The sequence below is a fragment of the Stegostoma tigrinum genome, chromosome 17 (genome assembly GCF_030684315.1).
Source record: "Stegostoma tigrinum isolate sSteTig4 chromosome 17, sSteTig4.hap1, whole genome shotgun sequence".
In the NCBI taxonomy this organism is placed as follows: Eukaryota; Metazoa; Chordata; class Chondrichthyes; order Orectolobiformes; family Stegostomatidae; genus Stegostoma; species Stegostoma tigrinum.
This window is the reverse complement of record NC_081370.1, coordinates 2,861,066-2,883,147: the sequence shown is the minus strand read 5'-3', so window position 1 is coordinate 2,883,147 and position 22,082 is coordinate 2,861,066. Positions and strand designations below refer to the sequence as shown.

Here is a 22,082-nt window from a genome sequence, read left to right as displayed (position 1 = left end):
GGGGGAGTTGTGGAAAATTAAAAGCCAAAAGCATCAGCTATCTCAGTCAGCCCACATCAACAATTCACTCAGTTCCACTTTTCTGGTGATTGTCATTTTCCTGAGTTCCTCCCACTGTTTCATTTCTTAAGGTATTGATGCTACTTGTATTCCCTATCATGAAGATTGATGCAAAATACTGGCTCAATTCATCTGCCCTTCCTTTTTTTTATTATTAGTTCTCTAGTCTCCCTTTCTATTACTGCAATGCTCACTTTAATGTTTTTCTTCTTTAAATATTCACAGAAATTCTTTACATCTTTTTATATTTCTGGTTAGCTTCTCTCATGCTCTAATCTTTCCCATTTAATCATTTCTGGTCAACATTTGCTGCTTTTTCATATATACACATACATACACACACATATATATATATATCCCATCCACTTTTCTGATCTGCCATCTTTTTTTTCCACAATTATATGCTTCTTCTATCAGTTTAGTATTATCTTTAACATTTCTAGTTAATCAGGGAAGGTGGGCCCATCCCTTGGAATGTATCTATTCTGTAATAATCTCAAGTACCTGCCAACACACCTCCAATGACCGATCCTTCAACCTAATTTGAGAACTGACATTCACCAGCTCGGATTTTATGCCTTTGAAAATCCCCCTTCTGAAAGTCTTTTTCTTTTAAAAAAAAGTAGTCAGACACACTCCTTTTGCCCTCTGGCTAACTGTAAAATTTTATTATATGATGGGTGTTACTGCCCAGGGATGCCTTCAGTATGAGGTAATTTGTTAATACTATCTCTTCACGGAATATCAGGTCTAGCACAGCACACTCCCTGGTCAGCCTACAATCACCATTCAAAAACTGCAAGTAGGTCTCTGGGCATATTACAATAAATATAATTTGTAGTTGTCTTGCAGGACAGCCCGGGAGAGGTCGGCTTATGGAAGGCCAGGTGGTGTCGGGCCTGAGGGAGGTGGGGAGATATCAGGCCTGAGGCTGGGCTATGCTGACAGTGCATGAATGAGGTCGGGGTTTCACCAATTCATTACCACCCAAACGATGCGAACAGTATCCACGCTGATTTCTGACACCAGCTGCTTTCCTTCGTTCCCATCGCTGAAGTGAATTTTGAGCTGTCATGATGCTTTTAAGCCTCAGCAACTGCAGAGCTAATTCTGAGTGTTCTACATCCTTTACACACCATGCCCCCCCATCGCCCCAACACGCCGGGGCAAAGCCATAAAGGAGTTGCGAGAACCAAACAGCTACATAAAAAGATACATCGTGCATGGTTTGAACAAGAAGCCCTGAGCATCAACTGAATTTGTGAAGAAATGATGCAGTTGGATGTTCATTTTGTACACAATTCATGAAATTGTGAGTACATTAATCCCTGCATTTAAATTTAGTTTCATGTTTTGGAGCTTTTTTTTTGAGTTTCTTAATAAAAGTTTAAAAGTTGAGAGATTGTCTTTGCCTAAATCAGGATCCTTCAAACTTAAAGCCTTTGGCTGAGCTGCTTCACTTTTCACCAAGTTTGTTCTCCAACAAAGCTTAAATCTACCACAATGTCGAAAGGCGCACATGCTTAAAACCTGCAAGTTGGGAAAGCAATCACATCAGCGTCTTAACGATGCGGAAGCTCACTGAGAGTAGGAAGGGCATTCAGAAACTACCACTGAGAATTAGTAATGACACCCTCCCATCTAGTGACAACCATTTCCAACTGCTAGAAGCAAGGAGAATTCTACCAGCACCAACATCGCAACGCTTTCGCCAAAACCAGGGAGAGATCCACCAGTAACTAACTGGGATCTACCATCCTCTGATGGTCCACAGTAACTGGTATTTTATCACCTGTACCAGCCCGGTAAAACTGTTTCTTCCCCTCTGGGTACAAATCATTCCGGTCCCAATTCCAGTGAAAAAGGCTAACATCCACTGCCTCCAGGCCAACTGGGATGAACAGTAAACACTGTGCTGCTTGTGAGTACGACATTACATTCGAACAGAAAATAAAACGAGAAAAGATGTGACCATTGTAATCACGATGATCAATTCCAGTTGCATGACTCAGTCCCATGCCACTAACCATTATTGTTTCATTCATTTTCCCAGCTTTCCGTGCTCTCGAATTAATTAGAACCCAGGAGGGAAGAGCGCATTTACCTGTAAATAGACCACTGCTGCAAGAAGTTCAATATCAATCTGATGAATGGGAAGGTTCGACTTCAGAAATTGGTCATTATTCTCTACTTCCTACATATGCAGCTGGGGGCTGAAGAGGCAGTTTACCTTACTATGGATAGGGAAGTGATGTATTGATGACTGTAAACTACTGCCATTTTAGGCAGAGATTTAAAAAAAAAACAAAGTTCAGTCTTTTTAATAATCTCTCACTCAAGAAACTGTTCAAAAGCTACTTGCCATCTGTTCGTCTTCCTGACTGTCACTGGAGTCATCGGTCTTCCTTTTGTTCGAGGCAGCATGGATAGAGCTAGCTTTCCTTCCAGCATCTGTAGCTTCACTCAGCTTCCCTGCATCTACAAGGCAATCAGCAATGGAGATAATTAGCAGCCTTCAAGCCAAACCCCAATCAGGTGTGGAATAAAGGCTCCAGTGAACCTCAGTCTGGTTAATTCTTCAACTGACCGAATTTAAAAAAGACTGGAATTTTTATTACAAAATTCATCTTACAAATAAACACACCATTGACCGATCAATGTTTCCAATGTTATAATCTAATGCATCATTCACTCTGACCACCAGGGAGGTAAATATCAAAGCGGTGGAAAACAAAACTGGTTGATTTCAGGGAAGTGTCTAGTCACTGAGGAAATCATTAAAGCTTGTCATTTTCACAATCACCAGAGATGCATTCCAAGGTACATAATAAAGGATATGGACTGAAGGTTGTGGGGTGGCGAGGAGCAGACAGACCTGGGTTGGGGATTGGCACAGATCGCTGAAAGTGGCAGGACAGGTAGAAAGCCAAGCAAGTAGAGCAGACCAAGATCCTCAGTTTTATTAATACAGGCATAAAGTACAAGAGAACAGAGCTGGTGTTAACCTGTGGTGGTGCTGAGATCATAGCTAGAATTTAAAGTATAATTCTGACCTCACCAGTGAGCAAAACAGTTGAGTATTGATGCACTGCACTGCCATGCTAGCTTTTTTTTAAATAAAACAAAATCCCTTTGGTACAATGTTAAAGAATAATTAGCTGTGCACAGCTGTGTTATTAAAATTTGTCGGAGAATAACCTGGGAGGTTCAAATAAGGGAATTAATTCTTATTCAAAAATAAGGAAGCAATGTTAACTTGTGGGAGCAAATTACACAAAATGATGCCTTTGTCTGCCCCACTGTATTTAAATAATGCTATTGATGTTGTGCCCAATTGCAATACAGCAGAGAAACTCGCTGACGATTCTCCGTGAATAGGGAACGGCACAATCAAGGTCAGGAAACAGGAGACAGAAAAGACAAAGGAAATCAAAAAAAAGAGTGATTAGATAGTGCTGAACTTGGGTTTAAAAAGCTCCAGGATTATGAGCAGAGGGAGAAAACAGGAGGAAGCAAGGAGATCTGAAATCCTGAGAGGCAGAGTTCTTGCTCCTTATTATGTGAACCTGTCAAAAGGATATAATTAAAGGCTCCTAACTCACTCAGAGATAGTAAGAACTGCCGATGCTAGAGTCAGAGATAACACAGTGTGAAGCTGGAGGGACACAGCAGGCCAGGCAGCAGAGGAACAGGAAAGCTGATATGTCGAGTTGGTACCCTTCTTCAGAAATGAGGGAGGGGGAAGGGAGCTAGGAAATAAATAGAGAGGGGGGAATCAAGCTGGAGAAGGTAGGTGGGATGGTGATAGGTGAGTGCAGGTAGGGCAGTGGTGGGGATTGGTCAGTGAGGTGGGAGGACCGGATAGGTGGGAGAGAAGATGGACACGTTGTGGCAGGTCAAGGAGGCAGGGATGAGAGGGAGGTTTGGTCATGGGATGAGGCTAAATGTGGGGAGGTTTTGAAACTGGTAAAATCCACACAGACCATTGGGTTGTAGGCCAACACCTGCTGAGGCCATTCTGGGAGCTGGAGGACACTGGTGTGATCCACTGTGACCAGCTAGTGCTGGCTGGTGGAGGAATTTCAATTCTGAGTTGATGAGCTGGAGTTTGAACTGCAGAACAGCAAGTTGCGAGAGAGTTACCAAGTCTCTGCGTTTCATAACCTTTAGATTAATCGTATCAAATTTGGCCCTTGACCAGGGCAGGAGCGTGCCAGGCAGGTACAGAGGAGACTTAGCCAGTGCCTTTGTTCAAAGGATCTTGCTCCCAATGGGACAAGGGCTCAAACTGCAGGGAGCAATTTTATTTTTTAAAATCACTCAACAGACGTGGAGGTTGCTGGCTGGACCTGCATTTATTGCCCATTATAATGGCTTCAGCTGGTTCTGCGGCACTTGCAGCCATAAACTTAATTCTACTGGAAGCTGGAAAGTACTGGGCAATGGGCACATCACTATCCTGCTCGGTCGAATGCCATTCTGCTTCCTCTCTTGCCAAGTCTGGTATCATTTAATTTTGGATACCGAGTGTAAATTGCTTTAAAAAGATGAGGCATAAAATTCAGAGACTTCCATTCCAGAAAGACTTAGATTTTACTCGCACATGTAAGAAGGTTGTGGTGAGCTGTCTTCTTGAGCCGTTGCAATCAACCTGATAGCTTTTGGAAGGGAATTTCACATTTTGACCCTGTAACAGTGAAGAAATGGAGAATTCATACCACACTCTGCAAAGTTAGACAGGACTGACGGTTGTGTTCTGTACCAAGTGTTTAAAGGTTAGGAGAGCTGGGCTGGAAAGGAACATGGAATAGGAAGGAAAAGATCCACTTGCTGTGGTCCACACAGGGATCCATGATCTAAGTCAGTCGAGGAAAGAGATTCTGCTGAAGGACTACAAGCAGCTCAGAGTCAATATTTTTTTTTAAAAAAAGCACACAACGGTAACAGGATTATTAACTGAGACGTGCTAGGGTTAGAGAGGTAAATGCATGGCTCAAGGAGTGACAAGGGAGAAATGGGTTACAATGGGTATTGGCACAAGGGGATCAAAGAAACAATGCTACCCTGTTGAGGGAAGGCTTCATTTGAACCAGGTTCAAGGTTTTTAATTTTAAACTGATTCGTGTGGGGCAGTTTCAATTGAAGGGGAATTTCAAAATTCATAAAAGAAACAGACTGCAGGCATTCAGGGTTCGTGAAGATGCAAGCGATAATCAAAGTGGATCTTGAAGGGGAAGAAAATATATGCAGAATATTGCAGCAGAAATCAGAACCAGAATAAGTAATAATGGTAAAAAGTTGAAGTTTGATATGTTGTTTATGTCAATCTACGTAACATTTATAAAAAAGGTAGAAGAGTTGACAGCACAAACAACACAATTTAAGGGAGAGGCAGTGCTGTCATTGCTGGACTGTTAATCCAGAGACCCAAAGCAAATCCCACCACGACAGAGGGTGGAATTTGAATTCAACAAAATATCTGGAATTAAAGGATCTAACGATGAGCATAAATCCATTGTCAGTTGTTGGAAAAACCCACCTGGCTCACGAATGTGCTTTAGGGAAGGAAACTGCCATCCTTAGGTCTGGCCTACACATGATGCCAGACCCGCAGCACTGTGGGTGACTCACTACTGCCCTCTAGGCAAATAGGGAGGGGCAATAAATACTGTCGAGCCAGTGATCCTCTCATCCCGTGAATGAATAAAAATAGAAACAAGTAAATAGGGGCTGATAAATAACAGATGTGGTTGTAGGTGATCACAACTGGGGACTCAACAATCAACAGTATGCAATGTTCCTGAAAAAAGGAAGTGGCGCTAGCTTTGTTAATGAGAAAGTACAATGGGAAGTTGTGATATAGGCATGATGTGGAATCAATGAGAGTGGAAATAAGGAACAGCACAGAATGGAAGCCATGCATGGGAGTCACCTAGAGTACTTTGACAATTTGCCCTACTGTTGGAAAAATGCATAAATCAGGAAATAATGGAGGATTGTAAGATGGCCACTACAATTGTTATGGGCAATTTTAATCTCCATAGTGACTGGGCAAATCAAATAGGCAAGGATAACATAAGCAAGGCAAATTTGTTGAGGGCATCAGGGATTGTTTCTTAAAAGCAGTACACTGCAGAATCTAACTTGGAACACACTATTTTCGATCTAGTTAGGCGCAATCAATCAGGATTAGGAAGATATCTTGTAGTTAGGGATCCCCCAGAATGATGCAATTGCAAATTCAGTTTGATGGAGAGCGACTTGGGTCTCAAGCCAGTGTCCTCAACTTAAATTGGTTAATTACAGAGATAAGAAGAAATGCGTTGTCTAAAATCAGCCAGGAAAATAGACATGAGGGAAGGTCAGTGGACAATCAGTTCGGACTGGCTTCGGGAAACAATGTAATTCAAAGCAGACACGAGGCCACGTTCTTTGGGAACTGGATCAACTAATCCTTTGTACCCTTCTTCGTCAGGGCATGAAGCGATGTCCTGTTGCTTGTATGGTTCGGAGGGCTCGGGTGTGCGTGAAGACTTGGGCGGAATGTATCACCAAGGTGAAGCAGAAACTGGGCTTTTGGGTGCACCATCCACTCTCTATTGCGGGTAAAAACCTAATCATCAGGGGAGAGGCACTCTCTTTCTGTTGGTGGACATGGTGCAGATCTGGCAGTCACCAAAGCCATCTTTTAAAATGTCTGGGGGCCTAAAGATGGCTCACGTCCAGAGGGACACCAAGTACAATACTTTGGATAAGTAATGCACCCAACGCTGCCCTCATCCTGATGACCACTTTTGTGTGTGACCCTCGGTCTGCAAATACCCAGTGTCACTATGTACTGTCCCCAAAGGGACAGTTTGCAAAGGTTGGGACTGGCCTTCATGGAGAAATTTGCAAAGAAAAACACCTTTGATCTCAAGTCAACCAGGAAGTAGTCAGTGCTTAGCATCCTGGAGGCCCTAGGGGAGAAAGGAGAAGCTGGGTCCTGTTGTGTGGTTCCCTGAGCAGGCGGTCAAAGTCATTTGGCAGAATGCTTCATCACCAGAACGTTCCAACAAGCACCAGGATGTCACTTGGCTGGTAGTGAGAAGGGCACTACCCATCCAATCCTTGATGCACACCTGGGCTCTCTGCGTCACCACACACTGCCCTCAAAGTAGCTGCAGTGGGTGGGGGGGGTTCGAGACTGTTACACATCTCCTTCTGGAATGTGCCTTTGCAAAGCAAGTCTGGACAGCTGCAGTGGATTTTGTTGAGGTTCCTCCCGAGCAGCTCCATGGCACAGGACTCTGTGCTCTACGGTTAGTTCTCTGGAGACGCACACCAAGACAAACATGAACTGCACTGGGAGGATCACCAACCCAGTGAAAGACGGACATTCTTGGCATGCCAGAAAATTCCAGAACAAGGAGTTGACTTCAACCAAGTGTTGCAGACTAGCACATTCCAAGATCCAGGACTACATGCTGAAGTACACAGTAAAGCTTGGCGCAGCTGCTGCCAAGGTGCAGTGGGAAAAGACCATTTATCTGAGGTCTTTTGCCAAAGTACAACAGGGGCCCGTTCAGGTATCAGGCCATCCCGGTGCTTCAAATGGATGTCAATATAATCTTGCATAAGTCAGGGGTGCCTTGATTTGTTCGTACTACATATGTAAAGCCTATGTACACAACTGAAGTATTCTAGTGATTATGTATGTGAAGTTTTTTTGTCAATAAGGTATATTTTTAAAATGAAGACAATGAGCTGTGATAGACTTATTAAGCAAATATTACACAACACTCCGCAGAAATGTATTCCAATCAAAAAGAGAGAATCAAGTAGAAAACTGAGGAACTTATGATGAACAACGTCAATAGGTGAGAGGCTGGAAAAGCACAGTAGGTCAGACAGCATCCGGTGAGCAATAAAGTCAACATTTTGGGCCGAAACCCTTCGTCAGGATTAATGAAGGCCATCAATGAGAATGTCCAATCAAAAACAAAGGCAAGTAGGACAGCATGTTGTGATGAACACATGGGGCATCTGCACAAGAGGTTATAGACAGGCTGAGTGAGTAGGCAAATCTTGGCACACGGGGTTCAGTGTAGGAAAGTGCGAGGTCATACACTTTTCTAGGAAGAATCAAAAGGCAGACTATTGTTTAAAAGGTGACAGACTCCAAAAATAAATTACAGTACAAAGGGATTTGGGTTTTCCTATGCGTGAATCAAAGGTTTAGTAAGCAGGTGCAGCAGACTAAAGAAGCAAATTGAATTTTGGCCTTAATTGCGAGGTGCTGGAGCTTAAAAACGGAGAATTCTTGCTACACTGTGCAGGGTGTCGATGAAGTCACGCCAGGAGTCCTGTGTACAGTTTTGGTCCCCATATTCAAGAAAGAATATATTGGCATTGGGAACAGCTCAAAAGAGATTCACTGGAGCAGCTACTGGGATGATGGCGCTGACTTTATTTATTAGATTTTTAGAAGAATAAGAGGTGATCCTATTGAAGCGTACAAGATTGAGAGGGGGCTTGACAGGCTAGATGTTGAAAAGATAACTTCTATATTGGGGCAATCTCAAATGAGGGGGACATAGTGGCAGAATAAGGGGACACTCGTTGAAAACAGTGATAAGAAATTCCTTTGCACCTCAAAGGGTAGTGAATACCTGGAATTCTTTCACCCAGAGAGTTGTGGATGCTGGATCACTGAAAGTATTCAGAGATGTGGTAGGTAGACTATTGAATTAATAGGGTGTTGTGGGTTAAGAGGGAAAAGCAGAATTGAGGCCTGGGGCACATCAACTGAGAGCTCATAGAACAGGTTTGAGGAGCCAAATGGCTTATTTCTGTTCCTATTTCTTATATCCCTCAGTGGTCAATCGATGACAACATGAGGGCCTCACCCTGAAACTAACACAACAGTCAGATGACTTTACAGAAATCCTGGGCACAAAATAAGAGTGCAGTTTCTTTTTGGGTTGGTGGGAGAAAGGATGGGATGTTCCAAGGGCCAGCATCTGATTATGCCATAGACATACACAAGAGAGCGCTTGCCTGCTTACAGCCAACACAAACATGCCGGTAATCAATGTGTCCTCCCTCTCTAGGAGCTGCTGGACTCTGACAAGCCAGCAGCTATTGCCCAGGTATGTCCCGTGCTCAAAAAGCAGGACAATTCCGACCCGGCCAATTACCACCCCATCAGTCTACTCTCGATCATCAGTAAAGTGATGGAAGGTGTCAGTAACAGTGCTACCGAGCTGCGTCTGCTCAGCAATAACCTGCTCAGTGACGCCCAGTTTGGGTTCTGCCAGGGCCACTCCGCTTGTGTCTGCATTACAGCCTTGGTTCAAACATGGACAAAAGAGCTGAATTCCAGAGGTGAGGTGACAGTGACAGTCCTCGACATCAACATCATGCTCGACCGAGTGTGGCATCAAGAAACCCTAGTAAAACTGAAATCAACAGGTTTCGGGGGGAATCTCTCCACTGGTTAGTTATGCCTGGCGTATAGAAAGATGGTATCAGCTGTTAGAAGTAGGTCACCTCATCTCCAGGACATCTCTACAGGAGTTCCTCAGGATAGTGTCCTAGGCCCCACCACCTTCAACCTCTTCAATGACCTTCCCTCGTCATAAGGTCAGAAGTGGGGGATGTTTACTGACTATTGCACAATATTCAGCACCATTCATGGCTCCTCAGATACTGAAGCCATCCATGTACAAATGCAACAAATCTGGACGATATCCGGGATTGCCAAGTTATCAAGTGCCAAGTCACAATTGTGCCACACAAATGCCAAGCAATGACTATCTCTAATAAGAAACAATTTAACCACCATCCCTTGATGTTCAATGGCATTACTAGCACTGAATCACCTCAATGCTGGGTTCGCTGCTTTTTGTCATTTTTCTGCAGGATTTGGATGTGAGCATAGTTATGGTTAGAACGTACAGTTAGTAAGTTTGCAAACTTGGTGGTTAAATGGGCAGCCAAGAAAGTCACCCCAGAGTACCTTGATCAGATGGGCCAAGGAGTGGCAGATGGAGTTTAATTTAGAAAAGTGCAAGGTGCTACATTTTAGAAAGGCAAATCAGGACACGGCTTAATGGCAAGATCCCGGGAAGTGTTGCTAAACAAACAGGCCTTGGAGTGCAGGTTCACAGTTCCTTGACAGTAGAGTGCAAGTAGACTGGACAGCGAAGGAGGCGTTTGCTATGCTTTACTTTTGTTGCTCAGTCTATTGAGTATAGGAGTTGGGAGGTCATGCTGAGGCTATACAGGACATGGGTTTGGAATTCTAAATTCAATTCTGTTCTCCCTGCTAAAGGAAAGATGTTGTCAAACTTGAAAGGGTTCAGAAAAGATGAACAAGGATGTTGCCAGTTGGAGGGTTTGAGTGACAGGGAGGCGCTGAATAGGTTTGGGCTATTTTCCCCAGAGGCAGTCTGGGGACCTCATAGAGGTTTATAAAATCATGAGGGACATGTGTAGGATGAACAGCCAAGGTCTTTGTCCCAGGCTAGCGCAGTCCAAAACTAGAGGGCGTAGGTTTATGGTGAGAGGGGAAAAATCTATAAGGGACCGAAGGGGCAACATTTTCACGCAGAGGGTGGTACACATGTGCTCGGAGATGCCAGAGGAAGTGAGTGGGGGGTGGTATGATTATGACCTTCTGTCTCCTCACCCACAGGGCCTCGACGACATTCCATGTGGACCACTGCCTCATGGACTTGTGCTCAAGGGTGTTTCTCTGCATGGATTTCGTTGTGAGAGGCAGTCAGTCAGGCTTGGCCGGAACGTTTTGGGGCAACATGGCCAGACTTAACCTTTGCAGATGAGGAACCTATTTTTGTCTCTCATTGTCAGAATCAAACAGTTCCAGGCCAAGAGCACCACATTTTGGTCATAAACACTTCCTCCATCCAAAGTCATGAATAATTAAAAACACTTCTGGTTATTTTATGGGAAGTCTGATACTCGGTTGTCCAAATAGGTTACAGAATATACACAGTCCAAATGTTTCTAAATGGGCATCACCATTTCAAAGTCATTCAATTTACTCTGCATTTTTTAAAAAATTAATTAGCTGAAAGTCTCAGCAGACCCTGTTTTGATTTTGTAAAGCAATTGGATCTTTCTGAAGTTTTCACGCACACAAAGTACTGTCTGTTCCCTAAGGGCTTTCAAAGTGGTCTTTTATTCCTCCTGCAGGCTGAGCAAACATGAAACAGCAGCCCCTGGACTAAAGCCAAATCAACTACTTTCTTTTCCCTTCTAAGTTCTCAACCATGACAACCACCTGCTTGGACCAAAGCATGACAGTAAGCATTAAACATTGTAGGAACATAATGTATTGAAACTGAGAAAACCCCATTTTCTAATGTATTGCAACAAAACTGCTGACTTTTCACACTGGTTCAGCAGTGAGCATTAAGAACTGAATGCACAATGCAATATCTCTTATTCATGGAAATAACTGGGGGAGCTAACAAGTGATTCACCATCGTTAGAATGCAATGCAAATCTATTTTTCACTGTGACAGGACTCAAAATCATTAGTGTTATCCAACTACTGTTAACAGGAACACCACAGATTGGTAGACCAATTTACTGCAAGATCTTCCATTTAAGGGCAGTTTGAAAGCTCAGCTTAACGTTGCCAAGCTTAGCTGTGCTCCAATCTTCAGCACTGTTAGCCAGCAGAGTGGTAACAGTTCTGAGGAATGAGCATCATCCACAGAGATCTCTGGTGGAAAGAATTCAGGAAACGAGAAAGTTAAAGTAGGGGTTATAAAAAAAAGGACAGCTAAAAATTTTTGGAGTATCAGAATCAATTACTATGGAAGTAATAGCAGGACATTTTAAAAATCATAAGTCAAGCACCGTCAATATGGCTTCACAAACGGGAAGTCACGTCTGACAAATTGATTTGAGTTTTAAGGAAGTCTCAACCAGAGTGGAGTGGATAGAGGGGAACCAGTAGATGTGTTATATTTGGGCTTCTGAAGTCATTTGCCAAGGTACCTTACAGAAGTTGTCACGACACAAGAGCCATATTTGTTGGAGGTAGTATATTGGCGTGGACAGAGAACTGATTGACAGGCAGGAAACAATGCACGGAGCCTGCATGGCAGCTTGATGACCAATGATGTTCCATAGGGATCACTGCAACTATTTACGATATATATATTAATGACTGAGACAAAGGAAGTGTATGTGCTGTAGCCAAATGTGCAGACAACATAAAATAGGTGGAAAGGCAGGTTGCAAAGGGATACAAACAGCTTACAGGGAGGCACTGATGGGTTAAGTGATTGAGCAAAAGAGTGGTAAATGGAGTCTATTGTGGTGAAAATGTTCATTTTGGAAGGGAGAACAAAGGAACAGAACACTGCTTAAATGGAGAAAAACCACGGAAAGCTACACCACAAAAGGGACTTGGTGGGTACTTGTGCATGAAACACAGGAAGCTGGCGCACAGCGGTGTCAGGTATTCAGGAAGGCTAATGTAATGTCAGCCCTCATTTCAACAGGGTTGAACGGTAAGAGTTGGGAGTCTTACTGCGATGCACAAGGAGTTGGTGAGACCACATCTGGAGTGCCAGAAGTAGTTTTGATTCCCTTATTTCAGAAAATACATCATTTCATTGGAGTCAGCTCAGAGAATGTTGATTAAGAGGATCCCTGGTATGGAGAAATTATCTTACAAGCAAAGGCTAAACAGTTTGGGGACTCTACTCACTGGAGTTCAGAAGAAAGAGGTAGTCTCATTGAAACATACAGGGCTTGACGGATAAATGCTGACAGCATTTTTCCCCTGTTGAAACAGTATATTCTGACACTATGTCCTCTAGTCATAAATAGATGCAAATTTAAGACTGAGAATAGGAGAAATTTTATCTCTGAGGATTGACGGTCTTTGGAACTCCTGTCTCAGAAATTTGTGCGGGCAGAGGATCTTAAGATTGAGATAGATTCTCGAAGACTAGGGGAATTGAAAGTTACAGGGAAAATTCAGAAAAGTAGATATAGGAATGTTGGATCAGCCATGGTCCTGTTGAATGGCAGAGCAGGTTCAAGGAGCCAAACAGCCTATGCCCATTCCTAGTTTATATGATCGCAGGACTCTGCACGCTTTTACTTTAATTTGCCCATAGCTTCCAGACCAGAGGGCCTCCACCTCCCTGGGTCAATGCCAGGTTCTTTGCCCACTACTGAGCTCCCCCACACTCTGCTGCCTCCTCATTATCACCGGGGAGGCAGAAACCCATGCTGGAGGAATGGATGGCAAATTAAGTGAGTGGGCAAAAAATGTGGCCGATAGAATGTAATGGGGGAAATGAGGTTGTGCACTTTGGCAAGAAGAATCACCTCCGGAACATGTTTACTTATTTCAGTTTGCCTTTTTTTTTGCCTCGCTGAAAATATTGACTCCTTGGAGCTTCAAACTACACGGGCAAAGGTCAGCATCTCATACCTTCCTCAAATTGCCTTTATGCATTTGCAAGACTCAATTGTAATGCCTTGTGTGGCATTACAATTAGATTTCCATAAGCACGTGTTTCTGCCAGTTGGCACAGAATCGTGGGGAAAAGCAGGAATTACTGAACTCCCATAAAAACCGAAAGACCTGCAGATGTTGTGAATCAAGAACAAAAACAAAGTTGCAGCAGGTCTGGCAGCATCTGTGGAGGAGAAAACAGAGTTAACGTTTCGGGTCCGGTGATCCTTCCTTTTTTTTTCTCCTCCACAGATGCTGCCAGACCTGCTGAGCTTTTCCAGCAACTTTGTTTTTGTTATTACTGAGCCTCCTCTCCTGCATCCAACTAGAGTATCCTTGGACTGAGAACATTGTAGGCCTGAACTTGGCCACAGCCAAACTGATTACTTTTCCAGATAAAGGTGTTTGGGTATTTTTGACCTTGAAGGATAATGTGAAATGGGTATTAGCTAATCTTCAGCCTGTTAATCAGTTCTCTTTTATCTCTAATAAATTCTTTATATGACCACAGCACTTGGGCACAAGCCTTTTGATAAAAAATATGGAGTCGCAGGAGTGGAGTCACAGCCTGTGAGGCTTTTGGCAGGCCTTCAGCAACAGCAGTAAATGTGCATTCCCATAGCACCTTTACCTTCCACATCGGCTTTGAGGAATCTCACAAAACAGACACAGAGCCAATGAAGGGGATTTTAGAAAGGTGACCCCAAAAAGACAGAGTTTTATGGGACTCAGTGAAAGAGGAGCAATAATTTGTGAGGTTGAGGAGAGGGTTCAAGAGCTTGGAGCCAAGTTGGCTGAAGATGTCAATGTTTGATTGAAGGGAGTGGGATGGTGGTGGGGAGATGCGGAGGTGGTATTCACAGTACGGTAGAACTGGAAGAAAAAGGAGCTCTCAGAGATTGTGGGACTGGGAGTCAGAGAAAGATAGGGAGGATTAAGAACATGGAGGGATTGAATAATAAAAATGAGGATTCAGCACATTGAAGTCTTCCTTTCAACTCGAGCAAATGAATCAGTGCTGGTCCAGATTTGTTCATCAGGATCATATTCCACTTCGATTCCTAACAGCTGAATGGCATTAGTGTTGTTCAGAATCAGCAGTATTGGGTAGAGAGAGAGAAAAGGGATTTGAAACAAAAGCAGGAGAGAGGTTTACTCTCAAAAATACACATTTAGAATGCAGGAATGAGCAGATAGTAAATTTTTCTACACGAGGAACGGGTGCCCTAAAAAGGTTCCAGGTTGGTTGGAATAATTGAATGTGCTTGTTCTTTCTGTCTGGAGATTTGTTCAGCATTCAGGTAGTCATACACTCAGAGGTCAGCATCTGAGAGGATCTGTGTAAGAAGCTCCATTCCATTGATTGCACAGGAATGGCAGACAAGCTGTGAAATTTGCTGATGTGCTCCCAAGCGGCTTTCAGCCCTGTTCAATGCAGCGGCCTTGTGTAGGGGTGGGGGGTGGGGGAGGGCACTCGCAGAGTGGCTTTACATATCAAGTGTTTGTTGGAGCATGGGCTGGGATATAACAATTTTGCCAACTTGCGTCTGAAGTGCACTCGTGCCTTAGGGTTTCATGCCAACATTGTGCCATTCCAGTACCATCTGCAATGAATAAAGTGAACTGAATACAGCATTTCAATAAAAACATTTAAGTAGTGGACTTATTGTTTATCATGTGAGAGATTTGTTGGATATTCGGGTCCTTTCAAAGCCGAGTTTTCCCAGTATTGACCGTGTAGCATGAAACTTCATTTAACAGTTATTAGAGCAGTAATTAGCTTTCCAAAATTCTATCATACTCAAAAGAGGGATGGGCTACAAGAACAAAATGGAAGCCACAGCTAGCATCAACAATGGCAAACAGAACCTGTTATCAGTGCATCATGTTTACAAATAAGGTTTGCACTGAGAAAGAACAGAATGCTAATCCTCAGACAATGGGACATTCATCGTTTGAAATCATGAGGAGCTGTCCCATGACCACAAGCCAAAGGGTTCAGATAATTGATTGACACAGTGCAACCTACCTGCCTCTAAAAAGTAAGTGCTCAGCGCAGAGGGGAGTGCTCAGAGAACAGTACTTATGAGACGGACCTGGTAGGCAGCAGTTCCCATCCACGATCCCCAGAGACTAGTCCTCATTGGGCAGATGGCAGTAGGCCAGGATAAGGGGAGGAAAACCCATGGAAGAGTTCCCTAACCCCCAGGAAGATAGCGGGACGTTCTGATCACTGCCAGGGAATTCCTGGAGGCCTGGCATTCCAACTGGAATTCCATCAACAAACAGATGGAACTGGACCCTGTGTACAAACCACTGAGAAACAGAACCAAAAGTAATGCCAACCAACCCAGAAAGCTGAGGCATATATATTTTAGATAACAAAGTGTGGAGCTGGATGAACACAGCAGGCCAAGCAGCATCTCAGGAGCACAAAAGCTGACTTTTCGGGCCTAGACCATATTATAAGTGGGACAGAACACCGACGCTTCATCAGAGATGGACTGATGTTACCCAGCAGGGTGACAAAACATTTGCGACTAAATCCACACAGCTCAGCAAGCAGTTCTACAACCTGAGCTACAAATCTTCTCAAAAACTTTAAATCATAGGATCCCTACAGTGTGGAAGCAGGCGATTCAGCCCATTGTGTCCACACATACCCTCTGAAGAGCATCCCACCCAGACCCACCCCTACCCTATCCCTATAACCCTGCATTTCCCATGACTAATCCCCAGAGCCTGCACATCTTTGTCCTCTGGTATCAAGGAGCCACCATCAATTGTCATTGTTGTATACTTTCTTCATGAAATTAGCTAATGTGTCACATCTAATCTGAGATGCTAATTCTTGATAAACGATCAAAAAATTGCTGTAAACTGTCGAGTGCCTTCATGAAGTAACTGTGACTGTGAACCCAGTAAAACCAAGACTTGGTGTTAGAACAGGTCGGGACTGAATCAGTATCAAAGTTGGAGAGGCTGGGCGATCCCGCATTCTTTGATTGAAGTTACCATGATACTGGAATATTGTGGCTGATAGATAGTTGAATGGAACAGTTGGGATCATTGGCAGTAGGGGCAGGACTGGCATTTGGGGGAAAATGCCACAGTAATTATGGGTGCATCCTTGATAGGCTTCAAAAGACATATGGGGTGCAATTTTGCTTTTTCTTCCCCTCAACTAAGTGCGGGGGGGGGGGACAAAAAGATGGCAAGACCTTACTCTAGTGGGTAGGGCAGATAAAGCCACACAATTATGCTCTTCTCAGCTCATTGAGTGGGTACGGTGCTGGGATGCAGTGACGGGTGGGGAGCAAATTCCAGCAGGAAGCTTCATCCTCTGCCAGCACCTCCTGGGCACCATGTTTAGAAGGCACCCAGACGACATTCTCCGCAAGCCTCGGGAGCATCATTCACCTTCTGCTTGGCACCCCCATTTACCCACTGGAAGATGTCAGAGAGCAGGCAAATAGTGATGCCACGCTTCAGTGACGTGACACTAAAGGTTCTTTTGAAGGCCGTGCAGGATAGAAGATAGCAAAAACTGCTGATGCTGGAGTCAGAGACAACACAGTGTTTGGAGCTGGAGGAATATAGTAGGCCAGGCAGCATCAGGGAAGCAGGAGTCCCAACCCGAAACATCAACATTCCTACTCCTCTGATGCTGCCTGACCTGCTGTGTTCCTCCAGCTCCATGCTGTGTTGTCCAAGAGAGAAGGCAAGTTCTTTCAACTACAGAGGTAAAAAAAAAGTTTACGCCAACAGACAAACAGTGGGGGTTCAGGAGATGAACTGCCATGGCTGCATCAAGAGAACACAGCTCCAATGTCACAACTGGGCTAATAATTTGCGTCACTCCCCCACAGTCTACTCAATGCTTCTTGCTGCCATGAGAGTTAGCACCGTAAGATTGCCATTGTAGAAGACCGTCAACACATGAGGTTGGCATGCCAGCCATCTCTACCAGATACCCCGGGTGTGGAATCCTCATGCGTCGTTTCACTGCTGCTGCCAACAGACCACAACTGGCACCACAGAGGTACCGTCTCTCTCAAAATACAAGGGTTCACACTTAAAATAGAAACTGAGCTGCACGACTCAGCGCCATTGGGTCACGGACCTTTCATCACAATGAGAAGAATGTACAAACCAAAGCTCAGTACTGCTGGAAGTCTGAGACTAAATCACTCAACAGGTCTGTGCGTACTCATGACAAGCAAAATCGACTAATGATGAGAGTTCAACAGGACTCTTCTTTGGACCTCAACAGCTGTAGAACTTTTCCAGGGAGAACATTCACATCTGCCTTTCACCGAAGGCTTCCATGGCCAGAAGAGCTGGCCTTCTGTGTTTTTGAGCTGCATGATAAGCTCAGGTCCACCGTCTGCCTGCTCTGGTGAGTTTTGCTGGTGCTGGCCAGTGTGGCTGTCTTGTTTGGGAAGACTTTTTGGAGCAGTCAATGGCCAGCAGTAACACCAAAAGCATGAAACAGAAGCAAGGCTGACTGCATATGACCGAGCTTCTGAAGAACAGATCAACATGGAGAGGTTCAACTCTGATACAAAGTTAGGAGCAAAAAAACACTTTACTTTCTGAAGGAGATGCATCAGTGAAGGCATTTGTAGGCACCAGATTTTGGAGGAAGTAGTCTACCCCCCCAGGTTTACGCCTTAAATATGTAGTAGAACCTGTGATTATAAATGTCTCCAAATTTTTGCTAACAATATTGAGCCCTTAAATAAAACTGCAGCAGGCTCAGGTTTTAATGAATATTTATGGCATATTAATAAATGGAACCAGTGGCTCACTGACTATGGCTGGGAAACAAGACTCACCTGACAGGTTCTAAGAACTTAGTACAGGTAGTTCTCCTGTAAAGTGATAGTTGTTTTCTTGTGTGACCTCACGCTATAGAAAATCGTGTTGCAGGGAAATCGCTACAGAAAATTTCTGTACCTGTACAGCGGAAAGTTCACATTATCCAAACAGCATCCACGATGCATCAATCACATTGCCGCCAATTTGCATAAATGAAACACGCGTTATAGCAGAACTATCTGTTGAAGTTTAATCCAAGGGTTCTATTGTGGTCTAGGCCTAACTGTACGCCTGAGATCAAGTCCCACCTGCTCCTGAGGTGTGTAATAACATCTCTGAACAGGTTGGTTAGAAAAATAGGTTAAAAAATGAAAAAAAAAATTTGATGTTTAATCCAGCATCTACATTTGCCTTCAATGCCATTAAGATTTTTGGCTTGCCCTTGTAAAAGCTCCAGACAGACCCTGAAATTTCCACCTTTCATAGATCATTATAAAGCATAGGTATTCCAGCTTCAAAACAAACTGCCCGAAAGGGCAAAAAATGGCTGGATTGAATTGGCCTTGGACAATTGAACAATGATCAAAAGACAGAAAATTTAGAAACCCTTTTATTCCAATTTGGGTTTGTTTCTGTTTGCCTTCTTAGGGTGACCGCCACGGCATACCACTTATCCTGGCTGACAGCAGGGAATTAACCTTTTCTGCAGCGCTTTTTTTTGAAAGGATGCAGTCAACCAAGGAAGAAAACCTGGGATTTCTGGATTCATAATGATTTTGGGCCCAGAGTTGTTTAATCTTCAGGTATCTGAAAGAATCAAAGCACTTTGTATATATGGGGCATTTTTGATAACCACAGGACTTCACAATCAATGAAGTGCTGTTGAAATGCATGCAGCTTACTGTTCACTTTAATTCCATAACTTCAGTAATTGAAGTGTCATTTTATTGAATTAATATAAATCAAAGAACTGTGGAGGCTGGAGATCTGAAACAAAAACTGAAATTGCTGGGGAAAGTGAGGCTTGGCAGGACATTGTGGTGAAGAGTCACTGGACTTGAAACAGTCACTCTGCTTTCTTCCCACAGATGCTGCCAGACCTGCTGAATTTTTCCAGCAAATTCCATCTCTGTTATATGAATAATTTTTCAGTGAACAAAAGAATGATAAGAACAAACTTTTTTTTCGCACAAACCACTTCGCTATCCTTTCTAATGATAAATGAGTGCAACAGCTACATGAATTGGATTTTGATTTATTCGTTTAATTCTCTGTAGCCTTAGCAAAGGCAATGTGTTAGGCCCTTTTTGCCAATTAATGAGCTGAGCTCCTTTCTCACAGGCATTTTTATTTCCATGTCAAAACCAACCAAAAACCAATTCAGCAACGGTTCAGTCTTTCTCACCTCATCAGGTGCTCAAGTACTTTAGGAAATGAATGTGATAAGTGTTGCTGTTTATATGTGGAAACCATCTTATCAGCTGCTAATGCTCAAACTTTGCAAAGTTTTCTTTAAAAAAATTACCTTGAGCCTTGGCAACAAACTGCAGCAGAAACTCTCCAGTAAATTGTAAAGATTTATATATTGGTTTCCACTGGTCTACATTTCAGATAGTAACTCTGCTTTGTTTGAAATGTAGAATCACAGAATCCCCATGGTGCAGAGGCAGGCGATTCGGCCCAATGAGTCCAATTGACCCTCAACAGCACCCCACCCTGCTTTATTCCGTGTAATCCTGTGTTTCCCATTTCTAATCCACCTAGCCTGCACACCCCTGGAAACTATGGACAATTTGGCATGGCCAATCCACCCTAACCTGCACAGTGGGGGGAAACCCACACAGACATGGGGAGAATGCGCAAACCACATAGACAGTCACCCAGGGCTGGAATCGAACCCGAGTCCCTGGAACTGAGGCGCAGCAGTGCTAACGATTGAGCCACAGTGCCACTCTGGAGGGCCGTAAGGGAGGCCTTCAATTGAGGTGGTCTGCACATGTGCAGATGCCTCTAATTTCAAACATACTGTCCTTTTTGGGGTTTTCAATCTTCAAATACATAATATTTTTTGAAGATGACTGACAGCAGACCATATGCATGAAGATATATTGATCTGGAAGGTTGACACTGATAACATTGTGGTTTAAAGAGGGAGTTTAGCAACATTTAATTAGGACTGGAGATAGTTAAAAGATCTGAAAAAGGAGAGAGCATGGAGGAATTAAGCACGATGAAAATTTTAAAATAACCTTGTGGACAGAGCTAAAATAAGTGTGCAAGGTAAGAGATAAACAGGGCATAATGCTTGTTAGGATATAGGCAAGGTTATGGGTGAACTGAAACTATACAGGATAGAAGGTGAGAAACCAGTCAGGAAAGCATTAAAACAATTGAGTCTCCCTGTAGCACAGGAGCCATCAAGAGTGGGAACAAGAGAGAAATGTAGTTGTCATCGGGGAACTGTTCTCCTACGGCATCGAGATTCCTGAAGGCTGTGCTACTTGGATATCTCATCTGGTCTGCAGAGCAACTTGAAGTAGGAGGGGAAAGGTCCACTTGTTATCATTGGTGCCTTTTGTGGGCAACATTGGTGGAAAGAAGAAAGAGGTTCTGCCCAAAAACGTGAGCAGCTAGGGGCTGTACTAAAAAGCAGAAATAAAGCGACAATAACCTCCAGAGATAACAAGGTGTAGAGCTGGATGAACACAACAGGCCAAGCAGCATCAGAGGAAATCAGAGCAAAATTTTCTGAAGGAGGGTCTAGGCCCGAAATGTCAGCCTTTCTGCTCCTCTGATACTGCTTGGCCTGCTGTGTTCATCCAGCTCCACACCTTGTGATCTCAGATTCTCCAGCATCTGCAGTTCCTACTATCTCTGAAACAATAACCTCCAGATCCCTAGCTGAGCCACAAGCTAATTGGCACCAGCTAAACAACACAAAAGCGTGGCACAAAAATTGTTGTGGGAGAAATGGGTTTGAATTCGTGGGAAATTGGCACCAGTACTGGGGAAGGAGGCAGCTGTTCCCACGGAAACAGTTATGAAAGGGGGTGGGCAGTCAACACACAGCTGAGTAAGTTGTCTTTAAATGCAAGCGAGCAAAAGAAACAAGGTAAAATGAGCTTGGAACACAGATTGAAATTGGCGAATACAATGTATGTAGCACTGAGGCATGGCTGCAAGGGGATGAGGACTGGGAATGAGATATCCAAGGACACACATCGTATCGACAGGACAGGCAGATGGGCACAAGCGACAGAGTCATCTCGTTTGTCAGAAATCAGACACGACCGATTCTCACTGGTCTCAATACACACAGACAATGAAGGATACAAATTCGACTGGGACAGCACATCCATAACAGCACGAGCCAATCAGAGACACGCCAGGGAATTCCCGGAGGCCTGGCATTCCAACTGGAACTCCATTGACAAACACATTGAACTGGACCCTATATATAAACCACTGAGAAACAGAACCAGAAGTGAAACCAACCAGACCAGCAAACCGAGGCACATCAACAAGTGGGACCGAACAGCGACGCTTCACCAGAGGCGCACTGATGTCATTACCTAACAGGGTGACGAAACGTTTGCGATCAAACACACCGGTTCGGTGAGCAAGTATGCTCGAGTCAGGAGGTAGAGCCTTTATGACATATCTTTTCTATTACAAAGATCAGGGGGTCTTCATTATGCAGGTGGACTGGGAA

At 43.8% G+C, this 22,082-nt stretch overlaps 1 protein-coding gene across 5 annotated transcripts in view; it reads right to left on the bottom strand.

Moving 5' to 3' along the window:
* The window catches only part of LOC125459246 (N-acetyl-beta-glucosaminyl-glycoprotein 4-beta-N-acetylgalactosaminyltransferase 1-like), a 660,984-nt gene that overhangs the window by 450,063 nt on the left and 188,839 nt on the right, over window positions 1–22,082 (bottom strand). For all 5 annotated transcript variants that reach the window (XR_009446825.1, XM_048545435.2, XM_048545438.2 and 2 more), the window contains exon 2: window positions 2,423–2,538. Coding sequence is in view for 4 of the 5 variants with exons in the window: in XM_048545435.2 (XP_048401392.1) it covers window positions 2,423–2,538 (116 nt within the window). In the remaining variant the exon portion in view is untranslated. The remainder of the gene's footprint in view (window positions 1–2,422; window positions 2,539–22,082) is intronic.